At 43.6% G+C, this 15,859-nt stretch overlaps 1 protein-coding gene across 1 annotated transcript in view; it reads left to right on the forward strand.

Moving 5' to 3' along the window:
• Positions 1-1,662: 1,662 nt before the first annotated feature.
• M1AP (meiosis 1 associated protein) overlaps positions 1,663-15,859 on the forward strand; it is a 29,042-nt gene continuing 14,845 nt past the window's right edge. The window contains exons 1-2 of the mRNA XM_054824529.1: positions 1,663-1,935; positions 8,405-8,587. Of these exons, the coding sequence (XP_054680504.1) occupies positions 1,687-1,935; positions 8,405-8,587 (432 nt within the window). The 5' untranslated portion in view covers positions 1,663-1,686. The remainder of the gene's footprint in view (positions 1,936-8,404; positions 8,588-15,859) is intronic.

Below are 15,859 nucleotides of genomic sequence, written 5' to 3' on the forward strand. Positions count from 1 at the left end.
GCAATTATACAAATGCTTATCTGGGCACAAGTAGGCATCTATGGTTACATGCTACTGTTATTACCAAGACCAAGACACATTTTTAAAGCATCTTCTATATCCTTAGAAACAGCACTGAGTGCTTTGTGCAGATATGTTTAGACTTAGGGAAGAGAAGATTTTAGGCAGGATGTTTGTTCATGGTGAAGGAAGAAAAAGAATTTTTTAACAGGAAAATGCTGGCTCTTGTGCTTAAGATGTATGCATTGAAGGAAAATGGGGGAGGGGGAAACAAACATCATACTCAAGGTCAGAGGATGAGTGCATGTGAATATTTTGCCTCTAAACCTCTGAGCCAAACTATGAGGTGTTCACTCTGGGCTCAGGGCCGAGTGGTTTCTTCTGTTTCGTACACATGAGACACAGGAAAGACACAAGACCTGACAGTACGCTCCTCCTGTTTGCTGCTCGCTTCTTCTCTGCTTACTGTTTCACAGAAACTGTCACATTTTCTTAAAGATTGTGGGGAAGTCTCTCAGAACAGCACCAGCTGAGCCTTATGCATGCAGAGATATGTAGTGGTGCTGCTGGATGAAAGGGTGGATGTTTGAAAGGAAACACACAAAAAGAGGCGGTGGAGAAACGTGTCCTGACCACACACTCTGTCCGCGTACCTCGAGGATCCATGGTCTCCCAGGTCACTGCAGCAAGAACCACCTCTCTTCCCACACACACGGGACCTGGGAACTGAGGAGCCCTAATCTTTCCTTTCCTTCCTCGTGCGAGCTGTTGCCTGCAACAGTGACAGCCCCACTGAGCTGTTCTAACGAATTGCTGTTTGGCACAGCTCTGTGATGCGTGAAGTGCAGCCACCTCCGTGCATGGTGTTCCAGCATCTCCAGCCAGCTCTGGGAATCAAGACTGGTGTTTGGCTGAAAATACTTTGTTGGAGTTTCTGGCGTTACAGATTTTCTAAGGCTTGCAGCACTGCCGTGTTCTTGAACAGTATGAGATACTGCTGGGCAACCTTAGTTGCTGCATTCATTGAGGTTTTTGTCAGTGCAGGAGCCAACCCTAGGTGTTAGATGCTCTGATGGACAAAGGTTGGTTCTCCACTGTCCACAAAGTAAAATTTATGTATATGCAATATTTTCTTGCTGCATCATGCTGGCCTTTTTTGGATATGACAGCTACTTGTCTCATAGTGGGTATTAAGGAGTGGGGACTGCGTTCTCCTCAGGGTGTTTGGGTATAATCACTTGACCACTGCAGAGATAGGAGTAGGAGTTCAAAGTCTTGCTCTCCACCAGCTGCTGGAGATTGATGCCACGCACCTGAGCCATACTGAGGGCTCATGCGACATATACACAGCTCATCCATGGGCTAGGCATGGCTATGCCATTAACATTTTTAACTGCTCCAGTTGCATCCGTAACAGTATATCTACCATGCATTTTCCTTAGTTGAACCATTTTGTTTTCTGACCGTATGCATTATTGCTTGTCTTTGTGTAGGTTTATCTTAGAGTATGGACAATGATTGCTTTGGAGAAAGCTATAGGACTCTAATTCATCACCATCCGCTATGTCTCAGGTTGCTTTTAAGTGAATGGGAAAGGGAGCGTCTCACTCATTGCTATTATTTGTTATTTTTTCCTGTTCAGAGGCAGATGGATAACTGGGCATCAAATACCCATGTTCAGAAGCCATGAATTCTAGAAAATTACTTTCAGAAACACGGAGAACATTTCCTGCTACTAAAGTACACTACCAGCAGCCATCACGGATTCTCATTGTGGATGTCACATCACCTTCCTGGACCAACACTTGTTCTATACTCTCTGAAGCTCTGGAAAACACACTCTGTTTGGCATGCAGTTTGACAGGCCCCTGCCGTGTTCCCCTGCTGAGCATCTACATGGTGCAGAACCAGCAAGAGTGTCTGCTTCCCTTTACGGTATGTGTGAAATTATGTCTCTTGGGATCTAACAAACATGAATGCAATACATGGTTGCAGTTCAGTAAAGAAAGTTATGATTTACTACAAATGTATAGGTAAAAATTACTATGTAAAAATTAATCATTTTCAAAGAGCATAGTTTCACAGACTTCATGGAAGAGGTGAATTTTATGAAAGAATGATATTTAAAAAGAGGAGTGTCGTATTTTTGATCTGTGAAGTTGCTCACGTGCATAAATTAGATTTTGTACTGTTCCCTTCTAACACATCGGTTGTACCTCTCCCTTTCATATGGTACTTTCTGCACTGTCTGTACTGCTTCTCTATCAAAATTATCAAACACAACTCTACAGCAGTAATAATGTGGAGATGAAATGGTCAGTATATTACACAAATATTACCACTTTGGGAGGGGTTCTAGACATTTAAGGGGAAAGGATCAGAATTCAAAGTATTTTTTGCCAAATTTGAGACATATCCTGAAATCACAGAATCATAGAATCATTTAGGTTGGAAAAGACCCTTAAGATCGTTGAGTTGAACCATGAACCTAACACTGCCGAGTCCACCACTAAACCATGTCCCTAAGTGCCACATCTACACGTCTTTTAAATATAAATCTAGATAATAGATCTAAATATAGATCTAAGTCAGTAAGAATAAGTATTTCACTCATCTAGGGATATGCAGCAGAATAAATATAGAGGGAGAATGACTCAACAATAAAAGTTGGAGATTACAAAGCATCATAAAGTTCACAAGAATCTATGAAGTCATACTATTATAAACAGTCATGCTGAGCAATCTCATTTATGCAATGTAGTGTAAACACACAGTATTAACCCTTCCACTTTATTCAGTGATGGTGAAAACATTCTGAAATATTTTGTCAAGTTTTCACACCTCAGGAAAGGTAGAGGCCAACTGGGAAAAAAAAAATCATGGCAAATGTGATCTGCAAGACGACTGCGGCTAATGGTGGTGTTTATTTTGTAGAATAGGTTATAGATAATGTGACAAGGATAACTAAGGGGATACCAAAGAAACATTTTCTGGAGATGCTGTGAAATCACTCTGATTAGCAGCTTTAAGAACAGACACTTGTCTTGCTTCCTAGGATTAATTTAAATATAATTCATCCTGGCATGTCACTGTAGGATGGACTAGGTAATCTGTTTCACAACTGGTTCCAGGCCTGTTTTCTGTGATTTCTGCATTATGTCCAAGTTAATTTGTAAGTGTTTGGGGCCAAACACCCACTTTTTTGTTTGCTAGGTATGTCCTGACACTGATCCAACATGTGCTGGCTGACAGCAACCTCAGATCTCATTTGGTAATCATGGCTCACCAGAGCACAACTGCACTTTGACACAATCCCTCTATGTGCCACATCATATGAATCTTCTGCTCATGATAGGTTGTCTTTTTTATTTAAACAACAATACCATGTTGATAATCACAGTTTTTAAAGACAGAGGAACCTTTAGATCATTGTTTGGCTTCCTTCATATCACAGGCTATTATGTTTCACTAAAGTACCCATTTGTCATTAAAGCACTTCCTTCAGAAAGACATCTAGTTTTGATCTGGAGATATTACAAGACAGAGAATCAAGTACTTCAGCTGATAATTTCTTCCAGTGGTTCATCATTGTCATTGTGAAACTTGCACCTGGTTCCTAATTTGTATTTATTGGCTTTACCTTCCAGGGATTTGTTAATGTATTTCCTCTTTCGGCTAGATTGAAGAACCTGCTTGTATTTTATACTTTCTTCCTCTAAACATAATCAGGTCCCTTCTCAACCTTCTAGCTGGTAAATGAAAGAGAACAAAGTGTAAGACTAACTGCAAGGCATTTTTACAGGCCCTTAGTAACGTCCAAACCCTTCTATGTATTCACTGTTCTGTTGGGATTTTTTTTAATGCTACATTCCAATACTGGACTCAGCAATGCTGTACAGAGACCCAAAAAATAACCCCTCCTCTTGTTTGCCTGACTGGTAATCACATCAACTCTTTTGCCATAATATTGTGTTTCTCTGGGACTTGTCCAAGAGAGCAAAGTTCACACTCAAAGACTTGAGCCACTAGTGCATACCCAGTTGATAGGCACAACTCTAGTGTGAGCTCCCACTCCTCCCCAGCTTTGCTTGGATGTTCTGCCACATGAGCCATCTCTTTATTTTGGACATGTGCTGTTGTACTGAAGGCTGTTTTTCAGAATTGTTCTTTCTCTATTGGGAACAGTAAAGTATATCAAGATGACTATCTTCTTCACTGGACCTAATTTCACTAATAACAATATCTGGTCCTCTGCAGCTTCTGGAATCAGCAGCAGTTTTACATCTCTATCTAATAAACATCTGTTCCATTTCAGCCTTCTTCAGAAATACCATTGCTTTTTTTATACTCTTGAATTTGCCCCTTTGCCTCAACAGGGCATGCTGTTTATCACATTGACTTTCTGATCTAGCTAGAGAACAACTTGATACTTCTCAGTGAGGAACCAAGATAGAGCTATATTAAAGGTTGCTTATTAGACAAATCATATAAGTCAGGAAAGCCCCAGAGCTGAAAATAGAGACTGGGAGAGTACATGGGGAACTGTCACGTATGGTTACCCTTTTCTTAGTCTTTCCTGGGCGCTTGCTTATGCTCTCTGTTCCTACTGCTCTGCCCTATTGGCCTAACCCTAACAAGTCCAAAGAGCTTCCCTGAAAAGGGCAGGGGGATGCCAAAGAAAAGGAAACCAGGAAGAAAGTAAATAGCCTTTTGTGGTGGGTTGACCCTGGCTGGGGGCCAGGTGCCCCCCGGAGCCACTCCATCACTCCCCTCATTCACCAAACAGGGGAGAAAAGGCATAACAAAATGCTTGTAGGTCGAGATAAGGACAGGGAGAGATCACTCACTAATTATTGTCACGAGCAAAACAGACCAAACTTAGAGAGGGAATTCATCTAATTTATTACTAGGCAAAACAGAGTAGAGGAATGAGAAAATAAAATCAACTCTTAAAACACTTCCCCCCACCCCTCCCATCTTCCCGGGCTCAACTTCACTCCCGGCTTCAACCTTCCCCCCCTCAGCGGCACAGGGGGACGGGGAATGGGGGTTACGGTCAGTTCAGCACACGGTGTTTCTGCCGCTTCTTCATCCTCAGGGGGAGGACTCCTCTCATCGTTCCCCTGCTCCAGCATGGAGTCCCTCTCACGGGGTGCAGACCTTCAGGAGCAAACTGCTCCAGCGTGGGATCCCCCACGGGGTCACAAGTCCTGCCAGCAAACCTGCTCTGGCGTGGGCTCCCCTCTGCATGGGTCCACCGGTCCGGCCAGGAGCTTGCTCCAGCGTGGGCTTCCCATGGGCCGCAGCCTCCTTCAGGTGCCTCCACCTGCTCCAGCGTGGGGTCCTCCACGGGCTGCAGGTGGAATCGCTACACCCCCTCATCCTTCCTCCATGGGCTGCAGGGGGACAGCCTGCTTCACCATGGCCTTCACCACGGGCTGCAGGGGGATCTCTGCTCTGGTGTCTGGAGCTCCTCCTCCCCCTCCATCTGCACTGACCTTGGTGTCTGCAGAGTTTCTCACATCTTCTCACTCCTCTCTCCAGCTGCAAAAGCTCTCTCTCTAAGTGTTTTTCTTCTTCTTAAATATGTTATCACAGAGGCGCTGATTGGCTTGGCCTTGGCCAGCGGCGGGCTCGTCTTGGAGCCGGCTGGCATTGGCTCTGTCAGACACAGGGGGAGCTTCTGGCAGCTTCTCACAGAAGCCACCCCTGTAGCCCCCCTCCGCTACCAAAACCCTGCCACACAAACCCAACACACCTTTCTTTGGTTTTTTGGTGGAGGACAACAGATGGTGACGAGGGGAAGTGCGCATAGAACTTTAATGTGGGACTGAGTAAGGACTCTGAGCAGAGCACCTGCAGCTGATGGGCCCTGTTCCTACTGGTTTTCCCTTGGGATGGTCAGCCATCCCGCACAACTCCCAGAGCCTCCCTGACATAAAGGGCTGAAAAAGAAACAAGGGAGAAAGACGTTAACTGCAGGGACTAGCAGATTGAAGTAGGTGAGGGTACAACATGTGGAAGGAGCCAGACAGGGCAGTGAGCACAGTGCCTACCCCGTCTCGTGGCCTGCTTTGATCTCTCATTTTGGTAGCTTTTCTCTGTGAGCGATGTAGTGTTGCAGATTAAAATGTTTTGTTGGACGCACAGTGCGAAGTTATGAATTCTTGTAGTTGTGTAATGAAGGGACATGGTCACACACAAAGAGACATGTCAAGGCCCATGGGCTGGGGGTGTCAGCGCCTGGAAGAGGGGTGCAGTCAGAAATAGTTAAACACCACAATTTTTGCTTAGAAGCTTGCTTACTTTACGTCCCAAGCACATTCCAGAGTTGAAACTGCAGCTTGTGTAGACTTGTCCAAGTTAACATTTAAAGTAGCTGTGCATATACAAGAGAAAACGCAACTCTGCTGGTGCCAGTTCCAAAGGACAGGTACTTAACTGGACCTTCAGGCTGCCCTGCAGCCCATGCTGAGCCTTGTTCTGCCCCAGTTAGGAGCAATACTTGACCTGAGACAGCTGGTTTACATCTGTGTGAGCTGCAGCTGCCTCCTGGGATTGCAGGGCAGGCATCTGAACTGCAGGAAATTTTGCCGTAGGACTTTGAAGAGGCTCCTGGCTACATCTGCTTGGTGCATTTATCAAAGATTGCTAACCTCACAGCAGAACTGACATAATGGGCCAGACACTTCTTGCACTGCAGAGTACAAAGTGTGGTGTCTTTCCTTCTCTTCACCATTCTGAGGCAAGGTTTGAGCTGTCCCAGCGTTCTTCCCCACCTTATTTGTGGAACCATCAGAGCTGTTTGTGAACGCATGCTTGAGCCCCCTGGTTCATAACTTAGTCACGCTGAAAGACGATGCTGTAAACTGTGGCTGCTCGGGAGTGGTTCAGTGAGTCAGAGCTCCAAGCATCTGAAGCAAATGTTGCCTCTTCTGTGAGGAAGGTGACCTCTGGCAGCAGTATCTTATATTGCTTCAAACAGATTTGTTGGAGTTCACTAATAATCTCTCCTATGGTCAAAATTTGCTAGCTTACCTGCTGGGTATGTCTTAACTCCAAGTTCTTGTTGAAGCTCAGGGGAGCTGACATCTGTGTGAATGCTGGCTGAGATGCTCCACACCCCCCCCCCCCCCCTTTGGATCCAGGGTGCACCTAGCATCATTATGTCTATGCCAAGGAAAGGTCATGGCTGGGTAATAGGTACCAGATAGCCTCAACTAATATTGCATGGAGAAAGAGATGAGAGGGGTCTACCATGATCCTGGCCAGCCTGGTTCATATTCAGACTGCCTTCTGTGGATTTAGGTGACCAGTATAAGTACCAAGTTCAAGGGAGTGCTGAGCAACATATGTGATATAAGGGTTCAGCAGCACCCTGGACTGCAGGTAATCCAAATCGCCATAGCAGGCAGCGAGAATATGGCCCAATATCCTCCAATCCACGAGACTGACACAAAGCATCATAGTGGAGCACCAGGGGTTAATAATCTGTGCGTTTTTAATGTTCATCCTGCCATAATGAGTCAGACCAGCTGTGCTCAGGGCAGCCTTTGTATTGTGGTAGCTGTTGCCTGAAGGAATAAAACATTTTTACAAATGACAGCTATAGAACAGTTTTTCCTTTCTACACTTGCTCTGGTAGCTCATCTTTGAAGCAGGAGGGTCCACAGACCTTCCATCAGTGTTTGTTTTTTTTATAATCATTGCTGTGGTGAACGTCCTAAAAGAGCCGTGTGAGAGCCTAAGAAATACCCTCCTGAGTCAGACCAACAGTCCATCAGCCTAGTCTCAAAATGAAAGGCTATTTTGGGGGAGTGCCCGTGCCCAATCACTTTCTGCAGTTCATTCTCCTCACAGTCCCCTATTTGTATTAACAATGATAGAGGATACATTTGAGGCTATTCCTCTTGGTATCTGCTTCTGGACACATTACCCATGAGTTTGTGGAACCCCTTTTTGAGCTTGTCGCCACAGTCTGACTCCAAACCCTCCTGAACGCAGGTCCACAGCCTGACGAGTAAAGGAGTATGGCTATGGCAGGGGTGATCATGGCCTAGGGATATCACATCGCCTCAGTGCTCCTATTTATGTCTCAAGTTCTGCCTCTGTGTTATGCAGGGCCAGAGGAGAGGGGCATGCCAAACTACTGCATTTTGGCTAGCAGCAGGCAACAGACAGGTAGATGGCTGAAAAGTTGAGGAGTGATCGTGTGTTGTTACTAGCATAACAATCAGCTGGTTTTGAGTCGTATCGCTGTTCACTGCTTTACGACTTGGCTCCTGCCCCCAGTGTTATCTCAGTGCTGTGAATTCAAAAGCCTCCTTCCATGTTATGGAAACTTATTTCATATTATCAGTTTGACATTTCCAGTCTTTCAATTTCATTGAATACTGTTTTGCAGCAAGTGAGAGAAAACTTTGCACGAGTTCAAGCCTGCATTTTGGAGCTCCGTTCGCTACCAAGAGAAGGCTGTTTCCCACAGTGGGGAAATGGAGTGGTACAAGCTGTGCAGGATGGATTGCTCCAGTTCAAACAATACAGCAGACACACAGCAGCAGGAGGCTCAACAAATAGTTCTGCTGAGGTAAGAAAATGTTGGGAAGGTAGTGGGAGCCATCCACCAGACTTGCCACCTGTTAGCACATTAAGACGATAGCCTGTGTGGAATCTAAGGTCCGTGGGAGGGAGAGAGTAATTAAGAAAATAAGCCCTCCAAAAAAAACCCATGTGGGAATCTCTGAATGCTCATGGAAACAAGACAGATTCAGATTTGAGTTGCTTATGGAGACTGACTTACTTTACAGTATAGAAAAATTAATTTAATTTCCAAGCACTTAAGATTGGATGTTTTTTCAGCTTTATTCTGATTACTTTTACAGAAGAACTGTGTCAAAGGCAAAGACATTCACAGTATTTATGGACATGGTTTTCCTTTCATCCTAGTTATATTCTGCAGTTATAATGTCTGGAACTTTCACTGATACAATAGGATGTTTGTACGAAGGTCCTCATTGTGCCTGAAAGAACGTCCACAATTCATTGAAAGTGAACTCATACAGACAACAGAAATGCATTTCATCCTGAGAGTAGTTGATATAGTTGCAAAGGATAGGAAAAGCCTACAGAATGGTCATTGTCTTGGCACAGTCCTCTTCAACTCAGTTTTCAGAGTAAAAAGGAAATACGGTCAGTATTTGGAATAACAAGAAGGTTTGTTTATAATTAGCATTTTTCTTTTCTCAGTGGCAGCTTGGGAATTCCACAGGGCTCCTACTCTGCAAATTGTAATAGGGGTCCCTTAGAATGCATTGTTGGCAATGGCTGCATGAAGTAACTTAAAAGTCTGAAAAGACCCTTGTAAGCTCTGTACAACAGGTAGCCCCTGAGACTCAGGAAGTATCATGTCTGTTCTTGGCATGCATCCCTACGTTGGGTGAAGGGAAAAAGGGTAATCTGTGACACCTTTATGGCAGACACAAAGAATGGGGCAATCCAATTGCTTTGCCCGTGCCCCAGAGAATTAGAGGAGAATTGTGCCTGCTGTAATCATGATGAACTAGTACTTTATCTCCATCCTAGTGCACTAGTACTTTATCCACAATCCTTGCGTTGTACAAGGCTCTGAATAAGGTGCAGCTGCTAATGCATTTAACAGCACTCTCTATCTCTCACTTTCCACTTCATGAATCATACTTTATAGATGTTTATCTCTCATGTTCCACCTACACTCACATAGCTTAGGAAATTTCATAAAAAGAGAGACTAAAAGCAAGTTGTACAGCTAAATAAGCATTCCTGCATCATGAAAGGTATTTCTGTTCATCCCAGCTCTAGGCCACGTGTTACGCTGAATCCCATCCCACAGCAGTTCCCAGACTTACTTCTGAGGAGGAAGGCCCTGGGAAGAGAGGGGTAAAGTGCTTTGAAACACCACACACAAACATTTCCTGTCTGCTGAGGCTTTGTGAAGTTTTGAGACTGGGTATTGATGATTTGCCAGAAGAAAGTAGAAAGAATAGGGACTTCAGCTAAATGAGTCTTGTTGGACAAGTCAGTGACGTGAGTTGGTATGATAGGGGAGCCTGATGTGTGTCTGGAATTTCAGTACACATACATACTGGTGTCTCGTTTCCCAGGATTCTCAGTGGGAATGAACGTGCACACAGCAGGTCTGTCCAGTGCTTCCTGAGCCAATTATATACATGTGTTGTCACTGTTTAGCTTGAGCAGTGGCTCTGACATGACCCTATGTACAGTGAACGTGCCAGAAAATTTTAAGTATTCAGCAACCTAGCTGTCTCAGAGATCCAATGTCCAGAAATCTTGCATGAATATATCAAGTCCTCAAATCCCTCTGGGCAGATTCCTGTAGAAAAGAGGAAATATCTAGGGAAAAACTATATGTACAGTAGTCCTGGGACAGGATCTGTTAGATTTTGGTGCATACTAGTGGCTGTATTCTCAGCTGGGTGCATATACTTGCATAAGTGGGAGGGAAGCTGCTAACAGCACATGAAAACATATGTGCAAATTTAGAAAGCAGAGCAAGGTTGAGAGGAAGTAGGGTTGGTTGTTTTTTTTTTTTTTTTTAAGTAGTATCAACTGATGCGAAAGGACAGGCAGTTTTCAAGAGGGGAAGGACGTGGACAGAAGTGGTGTTTTCTTCTGGTCATGAGGAAGCACCAGCTCCAAACTATCTTTCATTTTGGACTTCACAGGCTCAGGGTCCAGCTGGTTTTGGAGCTTTGTCAGTTCTAAAAAGGAATCCAGATTCCCATGAGTGAAATTTCCCTAGTCCTTCTACTTTATTTAGATCCTTCCAGAGTCATGCTGTTAGGCAGACTCTCCCAGCTGTAATGAAGACTCACTTCTAGTGTCTGTCCAGGAAGCCTTTCTCCTGATTTATTGCTTCTCTGATTTTCTTAGGGCCTTGAGGGATTTTTCCTGACCATTTCAAATGTGATTTGTGCTTTAACTTCAAAGCTGAGGGTCAGAACAAGCAGAGTACACTTTTGAGACAAGACCTTTTCTGACACACAACAAGTTCCAGGACATCATCTAATATAGTTGAAGGAATGAGATGGCTACATTCAAAATTAAGTTATCCATTAATATAGGGAGTTCATACTCCACTAAGTGATCCTTGTTCCTCTAGATTATGCAGATATACTATACTTTTCATTGCAAGGGGAAGTAACACCCCTACTGCAGTGACAGGCTGTGTTATTACATACTTATTTGAAACTGTTGACCACCATTTTTACAGTCTACTTTCATTTTCTCATAGGAAGAGTGCACATAGATGTAACGCTAATTACTCCTGTTCTGACAATTTACCAACTTGTATTTGCTTTCGTATACTTGGATCAGCCTGGAAAACTGGGTGCCCTCCACTCTTCTGGAATTAATCTGACCACATTACCACTTTGTTGGTAATTTTGATAGGTAACCAAATGTTTTTCTTCCTGGTACTAGAAAATAGCAAGTTCACGTGGTTTGTTACACTATCCTTGGCCCTGCGAAGGTCCTGGATATGTATACTCAGTCCCAGGTAAAGACCACCCTCGAGGAGAGTCTTTATAAAAGAAAAGCTCAAGGCAATCTGGGAAGATGTAGAGCTGGCTGTCGTGCCTAGCTGGAACAGCAGTCTGACCAAATGTATTGTATAAATGTACGATTAATTCCAGCATACCCAAACTGGAGAATGATGTAGTAGATTTTTGTTTTAAAAACAAACAAAACCCCTAAAACAGACAGAAAAACTACAACACTCAGACAACAAGCAAACAAAACCCCACTCTCAAATAGGTATGGATTCTAACTTGAAAGATTTCTTAGGGAGGACAAGAACTCTAACCCAGGAGATGTGGCCATTTTTCAGAAACTTCATGCAGCAGACTGTACTTATTTTCTGGCAGAGGTTCTCTGTGCAGCAATTTATCTCATACAGTATTCGAGAACCCTTGCAGAAGGTCAGTTGAACAGGTGAGAGGAGCTCCCTGCCATCCTTGTAAACTAGAAGCCTCTCACAGCTGAACATATGATCCCCTTCCCTTCCCCACATTCGAAATAGCGTCCACACTGTAGAGTTTGAATTTTCCCAGTTTCCATACAACAGCAAATACCACAGACACGTCACACTTGCCAAGACTCTAGCCTTCCCTCTGAGTTGCTCCATGCCAACTATTTTTCATTCCCTGTTTCTACTGCCTTACTTCCCTTTGAGCCGATTGTGACGGGCATCTAAAGTTTCTTCCAAGAATGCATGCCTTATAAAGCAGAAGGAAAAACTAAGTTAGGAATAGCTTTTTTTTGTGACTTCATTAGTGGATACAATTTATAGTGACCTTATTTCATTTGAAAATTATACAAAATAAAACTAGAGAGATCATTCAAAGAATGTAGAGAACTGAAGTATTGTAGAGTTGTCTCCAAACAGGGTTCTTTACCCGGTGCGCAAAGAGCTGCTAACACACAGAGCACAGACATTTGTTTAACTCATGTCTGCACAGAGGTGGGTGCTAGGTGGTCCCTCCACAAAGCTATAGCACACCTTAGTCATCACAGGGCAAGTATTTATACATTTCAAGCAACCATTATCAGCATTTTTGCTTCTACTTTAACAATTACGCTTAGTTACCCTTGTTTTTATTGGTCCTTGCTATGTCCCGTCTCTGCTTAAAGCTACAGCATCCTATCTTTTTACTCAGCATGCTCAGTGAGGGGTGGGCTTTTTCTCCTCTAGAGGTGTAGGTTTGCTATGCTAATTAGGATAGTTCACTCACAGTTCGAATAGCTCTTTGACTTTGTCAGCAGTAGAATTCCTCTTGTTCTTATCTTGGTATTTCTTTTGTTTGGCTGATGGTGTCATCTTGTTTCTTCTCTCAGGGATGCACCTCACTGACTATTTACAGAGGCTAGGTAGCATCCTTTGATTACTTTCTTGCATATTTCCAACAACGGTACACTTGATTTTAGCACAGGTACTGAAGAGGGTACTGAGGGCTTCCAAAAGGCAACACATCATACTTGCCTATCTTGAGGAAACTTTAGCTGAAAGATTAGTTCTGTGGAGAATTTCAAGGGCAAAGGACTTTTCTCCAAGCTAGCAATCCTTCCTGTTCCGTATGCTACGTAAGTGTAAGCTGTGGATGAAATTCAGTCTTCTGCAAATCCCGACAAAAGGTGTTTCACAGACCTAAATGGAATCTAAGGGGTGGCCTTGGTCTTTCACGTAAGGGTGAATAAGCACCATCAGATCACTAAAGAGCCAAGAACTGAGCAGAAGAGCACCTACAATTCTCAGACCTTTGTTAAAAAAGAAAAAAATTTTAAAAAGCCTGTGATCAGAGAAAGGCAGAAGGATATTTCACCCTTACAAAAGGCCATGTTTCTAAAAAAGGCAGCTTTCTGCTTCAGATAGTTAAGTGACTGAAATTTTGTTTTCATCACAAGAACTTTTTCTGTGCAGAGTAAGTTGGATTTTTATTTCTGTTTCCTTTTCTCAGAAGGCATTTGAATGTTTTTGCTCAGATACAGTATCTTGTAAAGAAGGAAAAAAAATATATTTATACCTTCTTGGAAATGAAGCCTGGATAACTTAAACCAGTTAAAGTAGGTATTTACCCTGTTAAATTCAACTGTATCAGGCAGACCGTGTGTGGTGACTGAGTACTTAACATCTCCCACAAGCATCTTCTATTTAGTCCACTGTGAAGAGAAGTAGCAGTTCTGTTTCTGTGATACCTTAAAGCATTAGTGCAACACTGGAGCAGGTTGCCCAGAGAGGTGGTAGATGCCCCATCTCTGGAAACATTCAGGGTCAGGTTGGGCAGGGCTCTGAGCAACCTGATCTAGTTGAAGATGTCCCTGGCTCGTTGCAAAGGAGGTTGGACTAGGTGACCTTTAAAGGTCCCTCCCAGCCCAAACTATTCTATGATTAGAAAACATATTAGGAGAAGTATTTCTGCATTGAACTATAAGGCATGGACAAGAAGAAATAAGCCCTACTATATCAAATATTTTCAACTCTTTAGTTGAATCTATTTTTCGATGGGATGAATGTCAGGTTCTACCAATACAATTTCTTCCTTCTGTTTCAAGAGCTTCATGCCTTAGTTAAGTGCTTTCATAAATCAGTTGTTTCTACTATTTTGCAGCTAAGATTTAACATAAGACTTACCTGGAGTGTTTGTTGTTCATCAGAATTTAATGTTTTGTATGTCATTTTGGTGCATCAATGCCCAATTGCCAAACTGACATCTCAGTGGCCCTGTTACTGAGATACAGTAACCCATGGTGCTGGCTGCAACAGCAAATTACCAGCATATAATGACAGTCAGTAAACAACTGAGGAGTAAATAATTGGGAACAAGTAAGATCACTATCTGAAATCCTGCAGCAGAGGGAAGATGCTTAGCAGAGGGAGTGTGCACAGCTGGGCAGGAGGAGAAGAGGCAGCCAGCAAGGGGCCAGACTTGTCACTGAGATGCACTGGCTCGTCTCAGCAGAGAAAGTTACCACTACTGTTTGTGAAGCCTTCTCTTCTGAAAGCAGTGCTCTTTTTTGCTTTTGCTGTTATGCTTCTAAAGCAACACAAGCTTTTTTGGCACAACCAAAAATCTGTCCACATGCTTCCATCCATGTGGAAGAGACTACCCCGGAGCTGCACGCCAGGAACGCGCAGCCACTATACTGCCTGCAGCACCATCCCACTGCCGCCGCACCGCGGGCAAAGCCTGGAGGGCAGCAGCAGTGGAGCACACTGCAGGCAGCAGTGGAGCACACGCCTGCTGTGGCTCAGCAGGAAGAGGCAGGAGGGCCAGGACAGGACTATGAACAGCAACAGGATGAAGAAACACAGTATGCTGGAATCTGTTGACAAAGCCAGTTTCTTTAGCGTGAGACCACGATGGCCAGTGTGTATAGTTCAAGAGCACCACTGGCCATTTACTTGTGCAAATCGGTTGCAGTCTTTAGGCAAATGTGCATTTTCCTAACAATTAAACCACAAAGAGGCAAGAATATTCCTAGCTGACTAGTAAGCATAGGAGGCTGACTTTGTTACAACCTGCAATCGTTTAAAACTCAAATATTTGTTAAAAGCATTGAAAATACTTACTCTTTTGAGATCCTGACTTCAGAGGGGAAAAACCACCAGCATCAGCAAAGCTGTCTCAGCAGCAGCAACAGGGCAGGAAATGTGGCCGATCTGCAACAGGATGAAAAACACTTTTCAAGTCACCAGTAGCCCATTTTTTGTCAGATTAGGAAATGTAATGGCATTAAGGGATTATATCTAGAAACTGTGTTAATATGAAGGGAAGTCACAGTAGCTACCTCAGTTTTTGTATGTGGTCAAATATTTCTCCTAGTCTTTGACCAGAATGTGCTAGTGTGACTCAGGTTGTGAAAAGGGTAAATTGGAGGTGATAGGCTCAGATGCAATGCAGCTGTGGTTTTGATGAAATAAAGGTGCATTGGTGTAGCAAATGCTCTGTCTATAGCTCTGCAAAAGATAATTATATCTTTTAGACAGCTCAGCTACCCCCAGCTGAAGAACAGTGCCTGGTAGCCATTTTCATTAGCTCCTAAAAGGAGCCCATAATAATTTTTTTCATTCCCAGTAACTCAGAGGCAAACACTAGGGATAAGTTCTGTTGGAGAGGTATACTTTGTTAGGGAAATCAGGCTTGATCTGACATCGGCAAGGCTGCCACAGATCCACGTCCCCAGGCCCAACCAGTTGTGTGGCTGTACACGTATTCCGAGCCGGCAGACGCACAGAGAGCACATGTATATAACATACACACACGTGTAATTGGTCACACAGATGACCGACAGACACTCAGAGCAC

The sequence above is a fragment of the Grus americana genome, chromosome 4 (genome assembly GCF_028858705.1).
Source record: "Grus americana isolate bGruAme1 chromosome 4, bGruAme1.mat, whole genome shotgun sequence".
In the NCBI taxonomy this organism is placed as follows: domain Eukaryota; kingdom Metazoa; phylum Chordata; class Aves; order Gruiformes; family Gruidae; genus Grus; species Grus americana.